At 40.5% G+C, this 18,600-nt stretch overlaps 1 protein-coding gene across 7 annotated transcripts in view; it reads right to left on the bottom strand.

Moving 5' to 3' along the window:
- The window catches only part of LOC127568157 (girdin-like), a 138,196-nt gene that overhangs the window by 31,525 nt on the left and 88,071 nt on the right, over nucleotides 1-18,600 (bottom strand). For all 7 annotated transcript variants that reach the window (XM_052011575.1, XM_052011579.1, XM_052011576.1 and 4 more), the window contains exons 22-23: nucleotides 17,504-17,690; nucleotides 6,245-6,390 (exon numbers count right to left, since the gene is read on the bottom strand). In XM_052011575.1, the coding sequence (XP_051867535.1) occupies nucleotides 6,245-6,390; nucleotides 17,504-17,690 (333 nt within the window). The remainder of the gene's footprint in view (nucleotides 1-6,244; nucleotides 6,391-17,503; nucleotides 17,691-18,600) is intronic.

The following is an 18,600-nucleotide window of genomic DNA, read 5'->3' as shown; positions in this document are numbered from 1 at the left end:
ACAAAGAAAACCCAACAAATAATTAGATTTTAACTTCTGACTGCTAAATCCTGTAAACAAGAAATTAAGTCTAACTTAGACTCTAAAAAATTAATAATACCATACAAAATTATTAACGGCATATCATACAGAAGAATGATATGCAGCAGCATAAACACCCTTATACTACAATGATTGTTCTGGCGAGTTCCTACTAATGCAGCTTGGAATATCTAACAGTGAAGTGTCGCCCATACTACCTGCCATGGGAGTTCACTTCAGCTATCCTGACAGCAGTCCACATCCCACCCCAAATAGACATGAAGTCTGCACTTAATAAACTATACTCATTGAAATTGGATACCTTGAGGCCCTCTTCATCATTGCCAGTGACTTTCAACCAGGATGACTTCAAGAGTGTGTTAACAAAATACTACCAGCATGTCTTCTGCCCCATCAGGGGCCCAAACACCCTTGACCATTGCTATACAACCAGAGATACCGACCAAACCACCTCCCGCCCTCACTTTGGTAAGTCAAACCACCAAGCTGTGCTCCTTCTCCCTGCATAAAAACAGAAGCTGAAACAGGAGGATCCAGTAAAGAAAGTCATACAGTGCTGATCTGAGGAAATAAATGAGCTTCTACGCGACTGCTTTGAGTTGGTAGACTGGCCCATATTCAAAGACTCAGCACCCAGCCTAAATGAGTATGTCACCATCATCAAGGACTTTATCAGCAAGTGTGTTGAGGACTGTGTACCAAAGCGGACAATCCAGGTGTTCCCAAACCGGAAACCATGGATGAAGCGAGAGATCCACTCCCGTATGAAGTCTCGGACTACAGCATTCAAATCAGGTGACCCTGATCTGTAGAAAAAATAGAGATACAACCTCTGAAAAAGCTATGAGAAATGCCAAGAGATAATACTAGTCCAATACCAGGGCATACATGCTATAACAAGCTCCAAAACGAAGCCGGGCAGCATCGCCGACAACAGCATCCCTTCCCACTGAACTTAATGCATTCTATGTATGTTTTGAACAGAAGGGGATTGGTATGTCACCACCCACCCTAACATCCTCCAAGGCACCTGAACCCATAGTCACCATTGAGGATGCAAGATCAATCTTCTGGAGAGTGAACCTGTGGAAAGCATCTGGCCTGGATGGTGTCCCTGGCTGTGTCCTCAGATCGTGTGCAGATCAGCTGGCGGGGGTACTTGCAGACATTTTTAACCTCTCCCTGCTTCAATCTGAGGTTCCCACCTGCTTTAAGAAGACCGCTATCATCCCGGTACCTAATAAAAACAAGGTAATATGCCTTAATGACTACCACCTGGTGGCTCTGACATCCACCATCCTGAAGTGCTTTGAGACGCTGGTCATGGCACGCATTAACTCCAGTCTCCCAGACAACCCTGACGCTCTGTAATTTGCCAAAACAGGTCTTTGGCAGATGCCATCTCCCTGGCCCTACACTCATCACCGGAGCATGTGGACAGTAAAGACACCCAAGTTCGACTATTGTTTATTGACCACCGCTCCATTTTCAATGCTATTATCTCCAACTTCCTAGACCTGGGACTCATTACTGCGTGGCCAGATTCTGCTACAAGTTTGCAGATGATACCACCATAGTAGGCCGTATCTCAAATAACAATGAGTTGGAGTGCAGGAAGTAGATAGAGAGCTTAGTAACATGGTGTCATGACAACAACCTTTCCCTCAATGTCAGCAAAACAAAAGAACTGGTCAGGAGCAGGGCGGTGTACATGCTCCTGTCTCCATCGACTGCTGAGGTTGAGAGGGTTGAGAACTTCAAGTTCCTAGCACTGAACATCACCAATAGCCTGTCCTGGACCAAATGCGTAGACGCCATGGCCAAGAAAGGTCACCAGCGCCTCTGCTTCCTCAGGAGGCTAAAGAAGTTTGGCACATCCCCTTTGAACCTCAGTAATTTTTATTGATGCACCAAAGAAAATATACTATCAGGATGCGTCACGGCTTGGTATGGCAACTGCTCTGCCATGACCACAAGAAACTTCAGAGTTATGGACACAGCTCAGCACATCACGGAAACCAGTCTCCCCTCTATGGATTCTGCCTATACTTCTCGCTGCCATGGTAAAGCAGCCAGCATAATCATTGATCCCACCCACCCCTGACATTCTCTCTTCTCCTCTCTCCCGTCAGGAAGAAGATACAAAAACCTAAAAGCACATACCACCAGACTCAAGGACAGCTTCTATCCCGCTGTTATAAGATTATTGAATGGCTCAATAAGATGACTCTTGGCTTCACAATGTATCTTGTTATGACCTTGCACCTCATTGTTTATTTACACTGCACTTTCTCTGTAGCTTTTACACTTTATTCTGCATTCTGTATTGTTTTACCTTGTACTACCTCAATGCACTGTGTAATTAATTCATCTGTATGAACGGTATTCAAGACAAGTTTTTCATTGTACCTTGGTACAAGTGATAATAAACCAATTCCAATTCTATGCCATACAGTCATTGTGTTATACAGCATGGAAACAGGCCCTTTGGCCCAACTCATCCATGCCAACCAAAGTGCTTATTTGAGGTAGTCCCATTTACCAGTATTTTGCCCAAATCCCTCTAAATCTTTCCTATCCATGTACCTGTTCAAATGTCTTTTAAATGTTGTAACTGTACTCACTTCTAACAGCTTGTTCCATATATCTACCATTCTCTGTATGAAAAAGTTACCTCTTAGGTCTCCTTTAAATCTTTCTCCTCTCACCTTAAGCCTATGCCCTCTAGTGTTAAAGACTCCCCTACCCTGGGGGAAACACTGTGACCACCCACCTTATCTATGACCCTCATGATTTTATACATCTCTATAAGCTTCCTTCACTCCAGGGAAAACAGTCCTAGTCTATCCAGTCTCACCTTATAATCCAAGCCCTCCAGTCCCAGTAATATCCTTGTGAATCTTTTCTGCACCCTCTCTAGCTTAATTACATCCTTCCTTTAGTACTGTGACCATAACTGCACACACTACTCCAGGTGTTGTCTCAGTAATGTACAGCTGTAACATGATGCCCCAACTCTCGTACTCAGTGCCCCGACCGATGAAGGAAAGTGTACCATATGCCTTCTTTACCAATCTGTTTATTTATGTTGCCACTTTCAGGGAACTATGTACTTGTACCCCTGGGTGTCTCTGTTCAAGAACACTCCCCAGGGCCCTGCCATTCCCTTTGTATGTCCTGCCCTGGCTTGATTTCCCAAATTGCATCACTTTGTACTTGTCTGAGTTAAATTTCACCTGCTATTTCTTTGTCCACTTTCCCAGTTGATCTAGATTCTACACTACCAATTTTAGTGTCATCCACAAACTCACTAATCACATCACCGACATTTTCGTTCAAATCATTAACATACATGACAAACAAAAGGGAACCCAGCACTGTGGCACACCACTCATCAGAGGCCTCCAAGCTAAAACACTCCACTACCACCCTCTGACTGTTTCCACCAAGCCAATTTTGTATCCAATTGGCTCACTCACCCTGTATTCCATGTGATCGTACCTTCTGGATCAGCCTATCGTGCTGGACCTTGTCAAAGGCCTTGCTAAGGTCCATTCCCTGCTCTGGTCATTCCTCTTGGTCACCTCTTCAAAAGACTCAATCAAATTAATGAGATACGATTTTCCACGCACAAAGCCATGCTGACAATCCCTAATCGGTTCTTGACTTTCCAAATGCAAATAGATCCTGTCTCTTAGAATCACCTCCAGTAACTTTCCCACTACCTGTTAGGCTCAATGGACTGTAATTCCTTACAGACCACCTTAAAGGCACAACGCTGGCTACCCTCCAGTCTTCTGGTACCTCTTCTGGTGGCTAAGGAAGATACAAAAATCTCGGCCAGGGACCCAGCAATTTCTTCTCGTTTCCCACAATGTCCTAGTATACACATGTCGGGCACCTTTATGTGCCTCAAGACCACCAGCACCTCCTCTTCTGTAATGTTGATATGCTTCAATGTGTTTCAGGACATCACTGTTCTCTCTTCTGAACTCCCTAACTTCCATGACCTTTCCCATTATAAATACAGATGAGAAGTATTCATTTACGATCTCGCCCATCTCCCATTGCTGCACGCTGATCCTTAAGGGAACCTATTCTCTTCCTAGTTACTCTTTTGCTCTTAATATACTTCTCCTTTAGCTTATCTTACAAGTGATTCCATCTTATTTTCCACAAAAGGATGTCCAAATACAGAATGTTGACTTTAAAGCAACTGATATTAATGGCTGTAGTATTGAGTCTTGGTAAGAACGTGATCAAAGAACCACAGTGCAGTGGAAACCACAGAGAAGGAACAGTGAGAAGGAGTCTCATAGAACCCCTGTCAGAAAGAGGAGAACTTCTTCAAAGTTGGCATACCTTGTAGAGCCTTCACAGTGGAGTAGTAGTAGTACAATAGAGACACAAGAGACTACAGATGCTGGAATCTGGAGCAACAAACAATCTGCTGGAGGAACTCAGTGGGTCGAGCAATATCTGTGGGAGGAAAGGAATTGTTGACGTTTCAGGTCAAAACCCTGCATCAGGACTGAGAGTGGAGAGGGGAGATGGCCAGTATAAAGAGAAGGGGAGCAGTGAGACAGGAGTCAGAGGTGATTGGAGGACTGAGGAGGGGGTAATTAGATGAAGGATATGTGGCTGTTGTCACAAGTCTCCAGCTGTCTGACCACAATCTTACCAAGACTTGCTACTACAGCCACATATCCTTCATCTTTCACCCCTCCTCAGTCCAAAAATCACCATGGACCCTTGTCTCATCACTCCCCTTCCCCTCTTTACGCAGGCCATCTCCGTTTTCAATCTTGATGCAGGGTTTTGACCCAAAACATCAACAATTTCCTTCTTATAGGTACTGCTCAACCCCCTGAGTTCCTCCAGCAGATGGTTTGTTGCTCAGATTCCAGCATCTGCAGTCCCGTGTCTCCAACTTAATTAGGTGTTGGTCTTGGTTCCATGGTAGCACTCCCATATCTGAGTCATGAGATTCTGGATTTAAGTTTCACTCAAGATGTTAAAATGTAATGGAAGCTGAGATTCGATGTAGTACTAACAAAATACAGAACATGCCAAAGATTTTATCCTCTATTCAATGAGTGAGAACTTTCTCTCAATGACACAGTCAACATTTGTCCTTGACAGTACTTCATACAGATTATGTAGTCGTTTACTTCATTGCTATTTGTGAAATCTTCTTTGAAGAAAATGAGTAACATTTCCAAAATTAAATTTGTGCCTATCAATCCCTTTGGGAAGTAAGTTTGTTAAAGGCCCTAAATAAATTAAGAAGTGTATAGTCATTTTGCTTCCTCTGCTAAAACAATCAAAAAATAATCCAATTACTCTACCCATTCCCCTCAATCTAGTACCTTCCAACTGATTCAAATATTTCTCTATTTTTCCTTAAAATATACCAATACCTTTACATCACCCATTTACTATGCCAAATCCTTTCATATTCCAACAACTTTTAAAAATACATTTTGTCCAATAGCTTTGACCATTTTCAATGAGCATTATGTCCTTTGATTAACAGGTGAAAATAATCACCAATAGTTGCTTAATTATGAGAATCTGGAGACTCAACAGCTTTTTGACAATTAAAAAAAAAACAAAATATTAATGATCTTGCACTCTGGACTCAGGAAACAAGGCACAGTAAGACCTCAGCGACAAATAAATATCAGACAGTGTACATCCTCACCCCCACCTCCCAAACATGACCCCAGCCTTTGGAACAGCCCAAGCGTGGGTGAAACTTTTTTTCCTGTCAAAACTATTAGATATGATATTTAGAGACATTCAAAAATCATTACAATTGAAGTACCTAAAAATAAAAAAAAAGAGAAATTAAGAATATGTTAAGATACAAACAAATCCGTAAAAATATGAAACTAAGATCAACTAAATTAAAATCATTTACATGGCCCATTCTCCAAGCCAAGAATAGCCAATAAAATGAATGGGATCTCTGCTCCTACTCCAGGTCTGACTGGCCTAGGATTAAAGGCAGAATCCCAAAACGACTGAGTTGGATATACAGTGGGTCTGCTTAAATTTGGATTTTAATTGCATGGCTGAATTTTGGATGTTTCCATCAGAACTGATGGAATTCCATCAGAATTCCAACACAATTCAAGATGATCAATGAGGGCACAGAATCTTTAAATATTGTAATGAATGCACTTTTCATTCTACTTACATATATTGCCTTTGCTCCACATGGAACAAATCCTTACTCTCCATGCTCTGTTCTAATAATGATTTGTTGTGGAGCATTAATGTCTGGATCTGGTCTAGCAAATGCCTGTTTTCTTCCTCAAGATTCCCTTTTAATTGGCTCAGTAGCTGCACAAAAAGGACACGGTGTAATTATTTGCAAATTATAAGAAAACATTTCAGAGACACATCTTTTCAACATATTTAAGAACTATGGTTAAGTGTAAGTTGGCAATTTCTCCACAAGTTAGATTTTGCTCAAAGACAAAAATTCATAAACAGTATACAGATGTAAAAAAACTGTTCTTTATATTTCAAACCTACAGTCATTTTCCCATTGTAATCATCAACTTTGCTGTTGTACTTTTACTGTAATTTAATTTCCACTCAATGCTTATATTGTTATAGAATGAATATTCTAAATAATCTTCTTGAATGGGGAAGGGGGTAATGTGGGGTTCATAGTTTGTTTGACATCAGCTAAAATAACTCATATTTCTCTTCAATGGTTTCAATGGGCAAATGAACAGATTCTGAAGTTTTGGGGAAAAGTCAGACTTGATATCATGCTATGGTATCTTTTTGATTCTTTTCCTTGAGTCCTCTTTTAATGTCAGATTGATTAATGTTCTGAAAGAGTTGTGAGAAAACATGCCAAAATCTTTGAAAGACTGATTGGTTTGATTAGCAATTTACTAGAATATTTTCCACTTGTTTGGATAAAATGTTAAATGACAACTCCACATCCCCTCTTCAATGGATGCTAAAAATCCCAATGACATGGTCAGTATTTGAATCAAATGTAGGTATAAAAAGGAACTAGGCACTGTAGGGTCCCCTGTGGCTATTCCCTTCTCTAACAGGTATACTGCTTCGGATAATGCCAGGGTGGGGGGCATAGCAGCCTTTCAGAGGAAGGCAGCAGCAGCCAAATTGCTGGTACCACAAATGGTTCTGCTGTACACAGGGTAAGACAAAGTGTGGATGAGCAGTAGTGATAGGGGACTCGATAGTCTGGGAGACAGATGTGCATTTCTGTGGCTGCGAGCGAGATTCCAGGATGACGTGTTGCATCCCTTGTGCCAGGATCAAGGATGTCTTGGCACAGTGCAGAAAAAGGGAGGATGAGCAGCCAGAAGCTATAGTCCATATTGGTATTAACAAGATGGGTTAGAAGAGAGATGAGATCCTGCAAAAGGAATTAAGGTGCAAAGTTGAAAAACAGGACCTCTAGGGTTGTAATCTCAGCATTAGTCCTATACTTGTGAGTATAGAAATTGGAAGATAGGACAGATGAATATGTGTGAAAACAGCTGGTGCAGGAGGGAGGCGCTTCAGGTTTTGAGAACACTGGAACCTCTTCTGGGGCAAGGATGACTTATACATGAAGGATTGGTTGCACATGAACGGGGCGGGGGGGGGCGGGTGGGGGGGGGGGTGGCAACATCTTTGCATGGAGGTTTCCACTGCTACTTGGAAGGATTTAAAGTAGTGAGCGAGAGGGTCGGGACCCAGAATGACAGTGCAGCAGGTGGGGAGGCTGACATATGGAGAAAATAGAACAGGCAAGTCCAGTAGGAAGAGTAGGCAAAGACAGGAAGAGAAGTACGAGAGGGCCGGTAGGCTTAATTGCATTTACTTGAATGCTTGGAGCCTCAAAGGTAAGACAGATGAGCTGAGAGTGTGGATCAGCACATGGGATTAAGATATTGTTACAACCATGGAAATTCTCACTGTCCGGGTATAGAATTTTCAGATGCGACGAAGAGAGGGTGCAAAAGGGCACTACTGATCAGGGAAAGCATTACAGCAGTACCTCAGGCAGGATATCCTGGAGGGATTGGTCAATGACGCTATATGGGTAGCATTTGGGAATAAGAAATGGGCAGTTACATTGATGGGGTTATACTATAGGCCTCCCATTTGTCAGCGGGAATCAGAAGAACCGGTCAGTAGGCAGTTCACAGTAGGGCGTAAAAGGAATAGGGTTGTAGAAGTACTGGATTTTAACTTTCAGTATATAGACTGGGATTTGTCTTAGGGCTAGGGGCTTACATGCAGAGGAATTTGTAAAATGCATTCAGGAGGGTTTTCTGAAGCAGTATATGGAGAGTCCTTCGAGGGAGGAGACTGTACTTGAGCTTACCTTTGGGAATGAGGATAGGCAAGTGATTGAAATGTCTGTAGAGGAAGCTTTGGGAACAGTGACCATATTTCCTAAGTTTCAAGGTGGTCATGGAAAATGATGAAGTTGGTCCTTGAGTTAGGGCTCTAAACTGGGGGACAGCAAGTTTCAATAGTTTAAGACAAGACGTGGCAGAAGTAGACTGGGAGCAGCTGCAAGAGGGGAAAACAACATCTGATAAGTAACAGGTGTTTAAAAGCAAGATAGTATGAGTTAACAGTCAGAACATCCCTGTAAGGGTAAGAGGCAAAGATGGCATGTTGAGGGAACCTTGATTAACAAAGGATGTCAAAGGTTTGTTTGTGGACAAAGAGAAAGTGTTCATCAGATACAGGAAATAGTTATCAAACAAGTTACTTGAGATTTATAGGGGATATAGGAGAGAATTTCAGAAAGAAATTAGAACGGCAAAGATGGGCAATGAAATGACTTTGGCAAGTAGGATTAAGGAGAGGGTAGCTAAGGCAGGAATAGATTAACCTCAGAGACCAAAGGAGTAATCTATGGATGGAACTAGGGGATATGATTGAGATGCTAAATGAATTCCTCTCATTGGTATTCATTGGGAGAAGGACATAGAGTCTGGAGAGTTAAGGAAGAGGAACACTGATATTCTGGGACACGTCTGTATCAGGAAGGAGGTAGTGCTTAGAGAAACAAAGGACTGCAGATGCTAGAATCTGGATGAAAAACACTGTGATGCTGGAGGAACTCAGCAGGCCAGGCAGCATCTGTGGACAAAAGCAGGTGGTCAACTTCTTTACTAACTGTGCCTTCCCCCCTCTACTGTGATTGAGAGAGCTTGCACCTGCATCTCTGCCATTCCCTTCACCTTCGCTCTCACCCCCACCACTCCCAGACCCAACAGGGATAGGGTCCCCCTTGTCCTCACAATTGATTCTACCAGCCTACATACCCAACACATCATTCTCCGCCACTTCCGCCATCTCCAATGGGACCCCACCACTAAGCATATCTTCCCCTTCCTACCTCTTTCTGCCTTTTGCAGGGACCACACTCTCTGTGACTCCCTATTTCACTCCTCCCCCCCCCACTCATCCTGCTCCCACCCCGGGAACTTTCCACTGCCCCTGCCATAGGTGCAACACCTGCCCCTACACCACCTCCATCCAGTGACCCAACTGGTCCTTTCAGGTGAGGGAGAGATTCACCTGCACCTCCCTTAAGATCATCTACTGCTTTCCATGCTCCAAGTGTGGCCTCCTCTACATTGGCGAGACCAAACGCAGACCAGGTGGCTGTTTTGCAGAACAACTGCGCTCAGTCCGTAACCACAATTTGCATCTCCCTATTGCCAGTCACTTCAACTCCCTCTCCCACTCCATCACAGATATGCCAGTCCTCGGCCTCCTCCACTGCCAGGAAAATTCCAAGTGCAAAAACAGCACCTGATTTTCTGTCTTGGAACGTTGTAGCCTAACGGCATGAACATTTAATTCTCCCATTTTAAGTAATTCCCCCCGTACCTCCCCAACCCATGTCTTTTCTTTTCCCTTTCCTAGCCTCTCTCTAACCCCCTTTCCCCCCCTACTTTTGACCTACCCCCCCAGTGTATCTGCTCTCCCCTCCTCCCCCATACCTGCTTATCACTATCTCTTACCTGCATCTACCCATCACCACCCCACCTCCCCTCTTTTGTCCACCTATCACTGCTCTGCTTTTCCCTCCATATATTGGGCTCCCCCTTTTCCTACCTTCTGTCCTGAACTGATACGTTGACTGCCTGCTTTTCTCCACGGATGCTGCCTGGCCTGCTGAGTTCCTCCATCACAGTATTTTTCATCAGAAGGAAACGCTTGAAATACTGGAGCACGTTTGGGTGGATAAAGCCCTAGGGCCTGATGAGCTCTTTTCCAGGTTCCAAGAGAAGCAAGGGATGAAATTGCTGAGGTTCTAATGGAGATTTTTGCATCCTCGTTAGCCACGGGTGAGGTAGCAGAAGACGGGAAGAAAGCTAATGTTGTCCCTCATTCAAAAAGGGTAGTAGTGATAGGCCTGAAAACTACAGGTTGGTGCGCATTTCATCAGTGTTAGAGAAGTTATTGAAGATTACGTGGGACAGGATTTACGTTTACTTGAAAAGGTAAGGACTCACTAGGAGGAGTCAACATGGTTTTGTGTAGGGCAGATCATGTCTCAATAATCAACGTCATTTGAGAAGGTAACTAAGGAAATTGAGGAAAGCAGAACAGTAAACGTGGTTTACATGGACTTTAGGAAGGCTTTTGACAAGGTCTTGCATGGTCGGCTGGTCCAGAAGGGTAAGGTACAAATGAATTGAGGCGCGTGGGCAACCCGGATCAAAACTTGGCTTGATGATGAGAGGCAGATGGTAGTGCTGGATGGGTGCTTTTCTGACTGGAAGTTTGTAATAAGTGGTACACTAGGGATCGGTTCTGGGACTGAATGTTATTTGTAATATATTAAAGACATTGATGAGAATGTATGTGGTATGATTAGTAAGTTTGAAGACAACAGAAAAATTGGTGGAGTTGTAGATGGTGAACAAGGTTGTCTAAGATACAGTGGGACATAAATCAGCTAGAAAGTTGGGCGGTGCAGTGGCACATGGAACTTAGTCCAGACAAGTGTGAAGGAATTCCCATCAGGAAATCAAATTCTGGTGGGACATATAGAGCAGATACCTTAGGAGTATTGATGTACAGTGATTTCTTGGGGTGCAAGTCCATAGCTCGCTGAAAGAAGCAACACAGGTAGATGGGTCATGAAAAAGGCATTTGGTGTGCTTGCCTTCATAGGCCAAGGCATTGAGTATAAGAATTGGGATATCATATTGCAGCTGTACAAAAGGTGAGAGGAAATAAATAAAAAGATTTGAGGAGTAGGTTTTTCATGGAGAGAGTAGTGAATATCTAGAGGAGATTCCAGTGGGTTGCCAGAGGAGGTGGTGGAGGTTGGGACAATATTTAAAGGGTGTTTGGATAGGTACATGGATAGGAAAGGCACAGAGGGATATAGGTCTAATGCGGGCAAATGGAATTAATGTAGAAAGGCTTCACAGTTGGCATGGACAAAGTAGGTTGAAAGCGCATACTTTTAATGTTGTATGATTCTCTGAAGGAGGTTAAACAGTTGCAACCCTATGGACATGGTGTCTGGATTATTCCAGTACCATTTATTCATTAGTATAGGTTCCGTAGGGCAAGGCAGATTATTAACTGGAGAAATAGTGAGGAGGGAGGGCTTTAAATTTCTGGGTACTAGAACCAGGTTTGGGGTCAAACACATCTGTACAGGCTGCACTTCAACAGAGATGGGGCTAATGTCCTCAGGTGGCAATCAATTAGCATTGTGGAAGAGAATTTCAATACGAGATGAGGTGGGGAACCGGAATGTAACATTGAAGGAAAAAGGACAGGATCTCTAAATGACAGATGAGCTGTCCAAGTTAAACCATGCTCTTCCTACAAGTGTGGATCAGGATTCAATCTCCTGGGAATCCAACTAAAAGCTGATTAGCAAAGCTCTGTCCAGAACAGGATCTTTCATATAATAAGTGGCAGGTTTGTCCGAAATGGCCTTGATAGGCAATGAGGGTCTATCTTCAGGCTTATCAGCTGTTAAAACCAAACAGTTTATCATAACAATGCAGCTCAGGATCACACTGCATTATCATTAATGTGCCTTAAGAATTCATGTAAGAATGCAGTTTTTCTTTTCCCAGCTTGAAGACCACCAGACAAATTTGTAGTTTTACTATCCAAAACCAGACATGCTGCCAATTTATTTAATCTGCATTAGAATCCAAAATGTGTTTTGCATCATTTGTAACACAACACCCTTTATTAGCATTAATTTTAAAGCTGTCTTACAGTTCAGTAGGTACTAAATAATGTTATTGGGGCACACTTGCGCAAACAGATGGCTTGTTGCACTGAGTCCAGGGTGTACCATGATAAATTGTTCCTTCGTTCAGAACAAACTCTTATTTGGCTCCTCAGCTTTATGCCAGGATAACTGGTATCTCTCATACAGGTGACTTTCATTAACGAGGCAAGTGAAGTTAAGTAGTCTGCCTTTCCCAAGTTATTTTAATTGCTAATAATGTTTTAAATTAATTTACATCAGTTAAATAAATTTTTAGAGATTTTTAATTAAATTATTTGATTATCATCAGGTAGATTTGGAAAGGCTATGTGATGGCATCAACTATCAGGCAAACATAAGGGCCATCTGTGAACAGAGCCCTACTTTCTGACATCCGTAGCCTGGCTCAAGGATTGCTCCACCTTGTGGTACAAATGAGACACCAGGCCAAGTCAAGTATGATCTGGCCCAATATTATTTACCCAGGCTCATACTAGTTCTAATTTGGCCTTAAGTAATCTAATCAATTTCTTAAGTCTGCACTACTCGGTTTGTACTCAAACACAATAACTGTTTTAAACAAAATTGTGCTCTTACTGATGTATAATTTTCAGGCACCAACAATCAAAGAGGAAGGAGATTTGGAGTTAAGCAGGAATAAGAGAGAATTTTCAATGAAAGAGTTAATAAAAAGATGGATTTACTAAGTCATAACAACAGAAGGACTTACAAGGACTTACAATAGCCTTACCTAATATTAGGTTTTATTACTGGACAGTCAATATACAAAATCTTTTGTACTGGCTACATTACATTAATCATGACGATTGTCCAGTATGGGTTTCTTTGGAAGCTAACCCTGTTAAAAAATTTTCTATTATTTCTCTGCTTGGCTCTTCAATTCCTTTATCATTAAACAAACTAACTGATAATCTAGTAGTTAAACATGCTTTGAGGATTTGGTTGCAATTTAGAAAATATTTTGGCTTATTGAAATTTTCTTTGTCTAGTCCCATTTTTTCTAATTGTTTTTTTTAAACCTTCTATGACTGATGCAGTTTTTAAAGAGTGGGACAAATCGGGTATTATGTGTTTTCAGGATCTGTTTGTTGGAGAAAATCTTTCTTCGTTTGAACAATTGTCAACCAAATATAGCTTACCCAAAACTCATTTCTTCCAATATTTACAAATTAGAAACTTTCTCCGATCTCAAATACACTCTTTTCCTATGAGTCCTGATAAGAACTCACTAGATGTAATTTTTAATTTGAAGCCTTTTTATGATGGCTCAATATCTAACATTTATGACAGGTTATTAGAAATGAGTAAGGCTCCTTTAGATAAAATTAAAAATGCTTGGGAACAAGACTTGCAGATTTCAATTTCTGAGGACACTTGGAATGAAATTTTTAAATTGGTCAATACTTCATCATTATGTGCTTGTCACTCTCTCCTTCAATTTAAAGTGGTCCATAGAGCTCACTTGTCTAAAGACAAGCTATCCCGTTTTTATTTGGATGTATCTCCTTATTGTGATAAATGCAATAATGGAGAGGCTTCTTTAATTCACAGGTTTTGGACATGTCAGAGTCTTAAAAAATATTGGACAGAGATGTTTCAAACTTTGTCTGTGCTCTTTAAAGTAAATTTTAAACTTAATCCTTTGACTGCATTATTTATGATTGTTGGAGAAAAAGATATAACTTTGGAGGCTTCTGATCTACACATTCTGGCTTCTATTTCTCTTATAGCCAGGAGGGCTGTGTTGCTTATATGGAAGGAAATCACTCCACCTACTCATGCTCAATGGTTACGGGATGTTACATCATACCTAAATTTAGAGAAGATCTGCTGTTCAATTTCTGAATCTAACTTAGACTTTCAAACGCCGTGGGGATCTTTTTTGAATTATTTTCAAAACCTTTGATTTGGTGGCTAAAATACAGATGTTGGCTGATATTGCCATGTGTCAAGGGTTTTTTCCTTGTTCTTTTTCTTTATTAAACAGCTTCGGTCTTGGTAGTGGGTTTAGATTTTTTTAATAATAAAATTATTCCAATTTATTCATTATTAATTAATTATCATGTGTGATTATTCATACAGAGTATTGTGATTTCAAGTACGATTTAACACAATGTACTTAGTAGTACTTTTACCTTTTTGATTCATGTACTCTGTATTTTCTTTGCTGAATTAATAAAAGTATTGTAAAAAGAACAAGGATTTGTCATTACTATTCTGGCAAACAGGGAATTAACAATATAGGGCAAGTTGATAACTTGGAAAAGGCAGACTACTTAACTTCACTTGCCTTGTTAATGAAAGTCACCTGTACAAGATATACCAGTTATCCTGACATCTCTCAGCCAATGTGCTGTTTTGTTAATCAACATGCCCTATATTGTTAATTCCATTTGCCAGAATAGTAATGACAAATCCTTGTAAGTCACTCTGTTGTTATAACTTAGTCAATGCATCTTTTTATTAACTCTTTCATTGAAAATTCTCTCTCATTCCTGCTTAACTTCAAATCTTCTTCCTCTTTGAAGCAGAACCAAGCTGAAAGGTCACCTGAGAGACATAACAAAGTTCCTGAGCAATAATAATTGTCGGATGAACAAGGGATTCATGGGAAGAAACCAACAAAGCACTTCACCAGGGAGAAAGAGTCTCTGAAACTGGTACAAAGTCCTTTACCAGGCTCCACACCATTCCTACTCTGGTGATTCCAGGATTACCACGAGTGAGCGGGTTTTGAAAAGTGCAAAGGCAGCCTGTTAACATTAAAATGATTTCCCTGGATAGTTCAGTATCACAGCACAGGATTTCCAAGAAGAGTTTGGTGATTGGACATGCATCTTATTTGGAGTACTGATCTTTGAAGCAGAAAAGGCAGGAAGTGCTAGCAGTTATGGATGTAACTGCCAGTACATCTTCAGGAAATCTGCTTCATGATAAGGAGCACAAATTACACTAGAATAAAGAGCTCAAAAATAGGGAGATCAATCAAAGGGAAAAGCGAGGTTGGCAGAGATGTATTAAAGTGCATATACATTTATATCTTTGGTAATTTATTTCAGATGGATGAGCTGCAAGTGGTCTAATCAAATAATAATAAGGTTGCAATAATGTAGACATGCCTTAAACAAGGGGATGAATGAATATATTCCAGGCTGCACTATATTCAAGAAAGATGGAGAAAAAAAGAATGGGAATGTTAGCAATCAAAGATACTATTATCATTTAAAGATAGAATCTATTTGAATGGAGCCATATGTACACAAATAACAATACATGTGCAAATACATTGTTGGGAGTATATGACAAGCTGCAAATAATGGTGGGAAGGAGACAGTTTAATTTGCAGGCAAATGGCATGAATCAGTAAGTACTTATATTAATGACAATAGGAAATTTCAATAAGCCTTAAACCGATGGGTAAATTAACAGTGTAATGGGTACTGAACAATGAGTAAGCACTGTTGTGTTCAATTATAGAGAATATACAGTAATTGACACAGGGAACATGTTTTAGTGGGAGACTATTTTTGAACCAGTGATCAGAGTATTACTAGGTGTACCATAGTTTTGGTAAAGAATTAGAAAAATGAGTATATAGTATGTCTTCATAAAATGATGCTACTATGGCTATGCAGTTACAAAATTGGCTGAAGAACAGAAAGCAAGAAGTGTTGAATAATTCAAAATTAGGGGAAAATGCACAATGGTAGCCCCCAGTGTTCCCTGTTGGCCCCACTGCTCCTTTTGATGTACAGTTTTCAATTTTACAGTCAGCAGCAAAGTAGTAGCATTCGCTGTTCACCACTGAGTTTCCACAAAGATTATATGAGATGCTCTAATCCAGTATGGGGGCTCTCCAGGCTATGGAAGATGTGACTTAAGGAGTCTGACTTTATGCAAATTCTCGCTGGGGCAAAGACTGTGGCTATTCACCTTATCTATGACACTCATGATTTTAAGAACCTCTCTAAAGTCACCCCCCAGCTTCCTAAGCTCTGAGATAAATGTCCTAGCCTGTCCAGCCTCTCATAACTCGAACCCTCCAGTCCCAGTAACATGCTTGCAAATCTTTTTGCACCTTTTCCAGTTTAAGGACATTCGTCATACAGCAGGCAACCAGAACTGTACACAGTACTCCAAATGTGGCCTTGCCAATGTCTTGTACAGTTGTAACATGATACCCCAACTCCTGTACACAATATCCTGCCCGACGAAGACAAGTGTGCTAAACATCTTCATCACAACCCTGTCTATCTGTGTCACCACTTTCAAGGAACATTGTACCTGCACCTCTCAGTCTCTGTTCTACAACTCTCTCAGTATTTGCCATTTCATCTGTAAGTCATCTATCGCCCACATTAACCCATTGATTGGAAGACCTCTACAATTTATATCCATGGTAATTATCACCTCACCCTGTCATAGATGTCCCCTTTCTCCAATTCACCCTCCCCCTTTCTTCCTCTGTGACTTTAACTAACTTGTTTTTACATTGTTCCAGAAGATCTGATGAAAGACCTTTAACCTGAAACATTAAAACTGTTTTTCTTTTCACTGGCACTTCCTGACCATTTCCAGCATTTTTTGACTTCTGATGTCCTACAACAGTGATGTAATCAAACTGGCTGACAGCCAGGCAGGAAGAGAACAATTTCTAAAAATTTAAAATATTTTTACAAAGCACAAGATAATAATTGAACCACACAAAAGATTAAAGTAGAAATTAAGGTATTGTGATCAAATAAAAACCTTAAAATTTTAAACAGTTACAGAATTTTGAAATATTTATGTATCAATCCACATTTTTTAGGGCTAGAAAGCTGTAATTATGACTGAGTGCACCATTAAAGAAGTAATGACATTTCCAAACTATTTTTCTGAAAGCAAAAAAAACCTTACAAATGCCTTGTTCCCATTAACTAACTAATTTCTACAAATTATGCTGGAGAAGTTGCCAAAAGCTCATGCTTTGATGATGCAGGGAAAGACTTAATCTTTATGTTTAAGTGTGAATTTGTACACTTCAGAACTTGCCATCAGATTTCTTATAATAATCACAGCACTTTCTGGGCCAACATACTTAATAGTTTTTCCATTTACACCTTGGAGAACATAGGAGAGTGGTACTGTGTCTAAATTCCTATCACCATCAGTTTATTATGCACTTTTACCAGAAGTTATACCCACCTCACATTGGTTGTTTAGTTTGGTGGAACTGATATCCAGCTGTTGGTACTGTTCCTTTAGTTTTGCAAAGTCTGCTTCCAATCGTGTATGCTCCAGCTTGCCACCATTCAGGATGCTTTTAAGATTTTTGTGGTCCAATTGCAATCCTTCATTCTCCTTTAGCAGATGGCTGTTTATTTGGTTTAATCTTTAAACAGGAAAACAAAACATGTTATTTCTTTTGTGTGTAGAAGGACAGCTCCACAAGGCATAAAATGGATTACAACAAGAAATTTCAAGAAGCATCTTGTCCAAGATAACCTTGCTCCGAATACCAGAACTCCCAACTTTCTTTCAAAATCTTCACACTGGGGCATATTGATTCCTATTTTAACATCTGTTAGGCATCTACAGTCTTTTGTACTAAGGAGTTGGGAACTGGTGAGCAAAAAAAAAATGCAGTTTGCTCAAATTAATAGCCAGGTTCTAGCTTAAAATCTTATTCCTCCTACAATAGAAAATAGTCTATCTGCATCTCCTTGATCAATCCCTTTATCATTTAAATACTTCCTTGTACCAGCATTCAAATTCCTAAAATCAATGAAATTAACCAACTTAGGGAGAATTTACCCATTTAAATGACTGCATTTTTTAATTACATAATCAGCAAAGATGACTAATTCTTGCCTTAAAGTGAAAACAATGCGCCAATGATGCCTATGAAAAGCTCTATATAACTACAGCATCACTTCCACATTTTCATATCAATTATAAAAGTCAATATCCCTTAGTCTTTTCTTAAAGTTCTTCATGTATCTGCGTCCTGTCTTTTAGTGATTTTCATATATGGACACTTTACTTTGATCATAAATAAAACACATTGTGAATGCCCCTCATCTTGCTAAGCAAAAAGAATGTAAATTGGCAATAATACTTACACACATTTAAATAATAGTTGCCAATGAAAGCAGCAAATACAGAAATTGTGAATATTACAGCAATGATACTTAAGTCTGAATTACATAGAGCAAAGTGCAGAAACAGGACATTCAGGCCAACTAGCCTGGGCGGATATTAATGCTCCAAGCCTACTTCACAACCCTATCTACACATGATGG

Source organism: Pristis pectinata, chromosome 3, assembly GCF_009764475.1.
Source record: "Pristis pectinata isolate sPriPec2 chromosome 3, sPriPec2.1.pri, whole genome shotgun sequence".
NCBI classification, from domain to species: Eukaryota; Metazoa; Chordata; class Chondrichthyes; order Rhinopristiformes; family Pristidae; genus Pristis; species Pristis pectinata.
This window is presented reverse-complemented; position numbering and strand designations above follow the sequence as displayed.